The sequence below is a fragment of the Aedes albopictus genome, chromosome 1 (assembly GCF_035046485.1).
Source record: "Aedes albopictus strain Foshan chromosome 1, AalbF5, whole genome shotgun sequence".
Lineage (NCBI taxonomy): Eukaryota > Metazoa > Arthropoda > Insecta > Diptera > Culicidae > Aedes > Aedes albopictus.
In genome coordinates, this window is record NC_085136.1 from 335516087 (window position 1) to 335518293 (window position 2207).

Sequence of the window (2207 nt, forward strand, 5' to 3'; positions counted from 1 at the left end):
GGAATTCCTTCGGGGATTCCTCCAGGAATTCCTTCGGGGATTCCTCCAGGAATTCCTTCGGGGATTCCTCCAGGAATTCCTTCGGGGATTCCTCCAGGAATTCCTTCGGGGATTCCTCCAGGAATTCCTTCGGGGATTCCTCCAGGAATTCCGTCGGGATTTCCTCCAGGAATTCTTTATGGAATTCCTCCAGGAATTCTTTATGGAATTCCTCCAGAAAGTTTTTCAGAGATACCTCCAAGAATTCCTTATGGGATTCCTCCAGAAAGTTTTTCAGAGATTCCTCCAGGAATTCCTTCGAGGATTCCTCCATGAATTCCTTCGGGGATTCCTCCAGGAATTCCTTCGGGGATTCCTCCAGGAATTCCTTCGGGGATTCCTCCAGGAATTCCTTCGGGGATTTCTCCAGGAATTCCTTCGGGGGATCCTCCAGGAATTCCTTCGGGCATTCCTCCAGGAATTCCTTCGGGGATTTCTCCAGGAATTCCTTCGGGGGATCCTCCAGGAATTCCTTCGGGCATTCCTCCAGGAATTCCTTATGAGATTCCTCCAGGAATTCCTTATGAAATTCTTCCAGGAATTCCTTATGGGATTCCACCAGGAATTCCTTCGGGGATTCCTCCAGGAATTCCTTCGGGGATTCCTCCAGGAATTCCTTCGGGGATTCCTCCAGGAATTCCTTCGGGGATTCCTCCAGGAATTCCTTCGGGGATTCCTCCAGGAGTTCCTTCGGGGATTCCTCCAGGAATTCCTTCGGGGATTCCTCCAGGAATTCCTTCGGGGATTCCTCCAGGAATTCCTTCGGGGATTCCTCCAGGAATTCCTTCGGGGATTCCTCCAGGAATTCCTTCGGGGATTCCTCCAGGAATTCCTTCGGGCATTCCTCCAGATATTTTCCGGGTATTTCTCCAGGAATTCTTCAAGAAATTCTTCAAGAAATATCTCTAGGAATACATCCTGAAATTCCTCCGTAATATCTCCAGAAAATCCTCTGGGAATTCCTCTATAAATTGCTCTTGGAGTTCACTTCAAATTTCCTCCGGGAATACCTCCACAAATTCTGCCGTGAATTCCTCAAGAAAGTCCTCGACGAATTCATCAAAAATTCCTCTGGAAACTGGAAAACAAAATTTCAGAATTTCTTCCGGGAATTTGTCTTCAAATTCCTCCGGGAGTTTCTCCTGCAATTCCAACGGGATAACTCAGTATTATATGTTTGTAAAAAGCTGCTGAGCTAATGAATATAATTAAAAAGCCATATTATAATTGGATCGCAATTGGATTGCCACTGCGACATACTTTGGGCGCTAGCGAACTTCAACGTGCTTCAACTGTAACGCTTGCACGTGATGATACTCATCAAGTCACATGTAAATACATACATGGTTGTTTCGATATCAACATTTAAAAACCACTCGCGAACCGTCCAGGAAATCTATTATTTCCCGGGATGTCGCCGCTGTCGGTACTCATCAGCCTTTTACTCTTGACCGCTTCGGCGATTGCCTTGTCGGTTCACATCCACTTCGATCGCTTCGTACAGTCGACAGGATTTGACGTGGTCAACGCCACCGGGGTCCGTGTTCGTAAGTACAACCGGACCACCACAGTCCTGGACGGCGAAGGCGAACTCTTCCGGAACCTGGATGATGACTACAGATTTACCCTGACCGTTGCCTACAGCCGGATGGGCAACAACCAGTTCGACGAGTATCCGCTGAAAATTGCCAAAGCCACGATTTGCTCTATAATGAATGGGCCGTACAAGGACTATCAGTACCTATTCAAGGACTACAGTAACATGCCCCAGGTTGGAGATGAGCGGTTCTGTCCGTTTCCGCCGGGCCGCTACTGGGTAAAGAACTGGGCCATCGATGGCAGCTTTGTTCCACCGGTGGTTCCAAGCGGTTACTGGCGATTCACAAGCAACATACTGGATTCGAAGGACAAGGTCGTGGTACAATACCTCGCTTATTTCCATATCAGTAAGGATATGTTCTAAATAACAGTTTTTAACGAAAAATAAACATTTTTTGCCGTGCAGTTGGACAGAAGTGTGGGCAGAAATGGGCCCATAATCGGACTTATTTAGAAGCCGCTGCTTTTTAAACTCGAAATGATGCATTCCCCCAAAATACCTGTCAGGATTCCTCTGAAATTCCTGTTAGGATTTCCCCGGAATTCCTATGAGGATTCCCCCGGAATTC

General features: G+C 47.2%; 1 protein-coding gene across 1 annotated transcript; it reads left to right on the plus strand.

The window, feature by feature from the left end:
- Positions 1-1450: 1450 nt before the first annotated feature.
- On the plus strand, positions 1451-2002 carry LOC134284153 (uncharacterized). Its single transcript, XM_062842517.1, has one exon. It carries the CDS (start codon positions 1451-1453, stop codon positions 2000-2002), a length of 552 nt encoding a protein of 183 aa, XP_062698501.1.
- The last annotated feature ends 205 nt before the right edge of the window (positions 2003-2207 follow it).

What these genes read in the sequence shown, in the direction of transcription:
- LOC134284153 (XM_062842517.1), top strand. Translation starts at nt 1,451, where the DNA reads ATGTCGCCGCTGTCGGTACTCATCAGCCTTTTACTCTTGACCGCTTCG.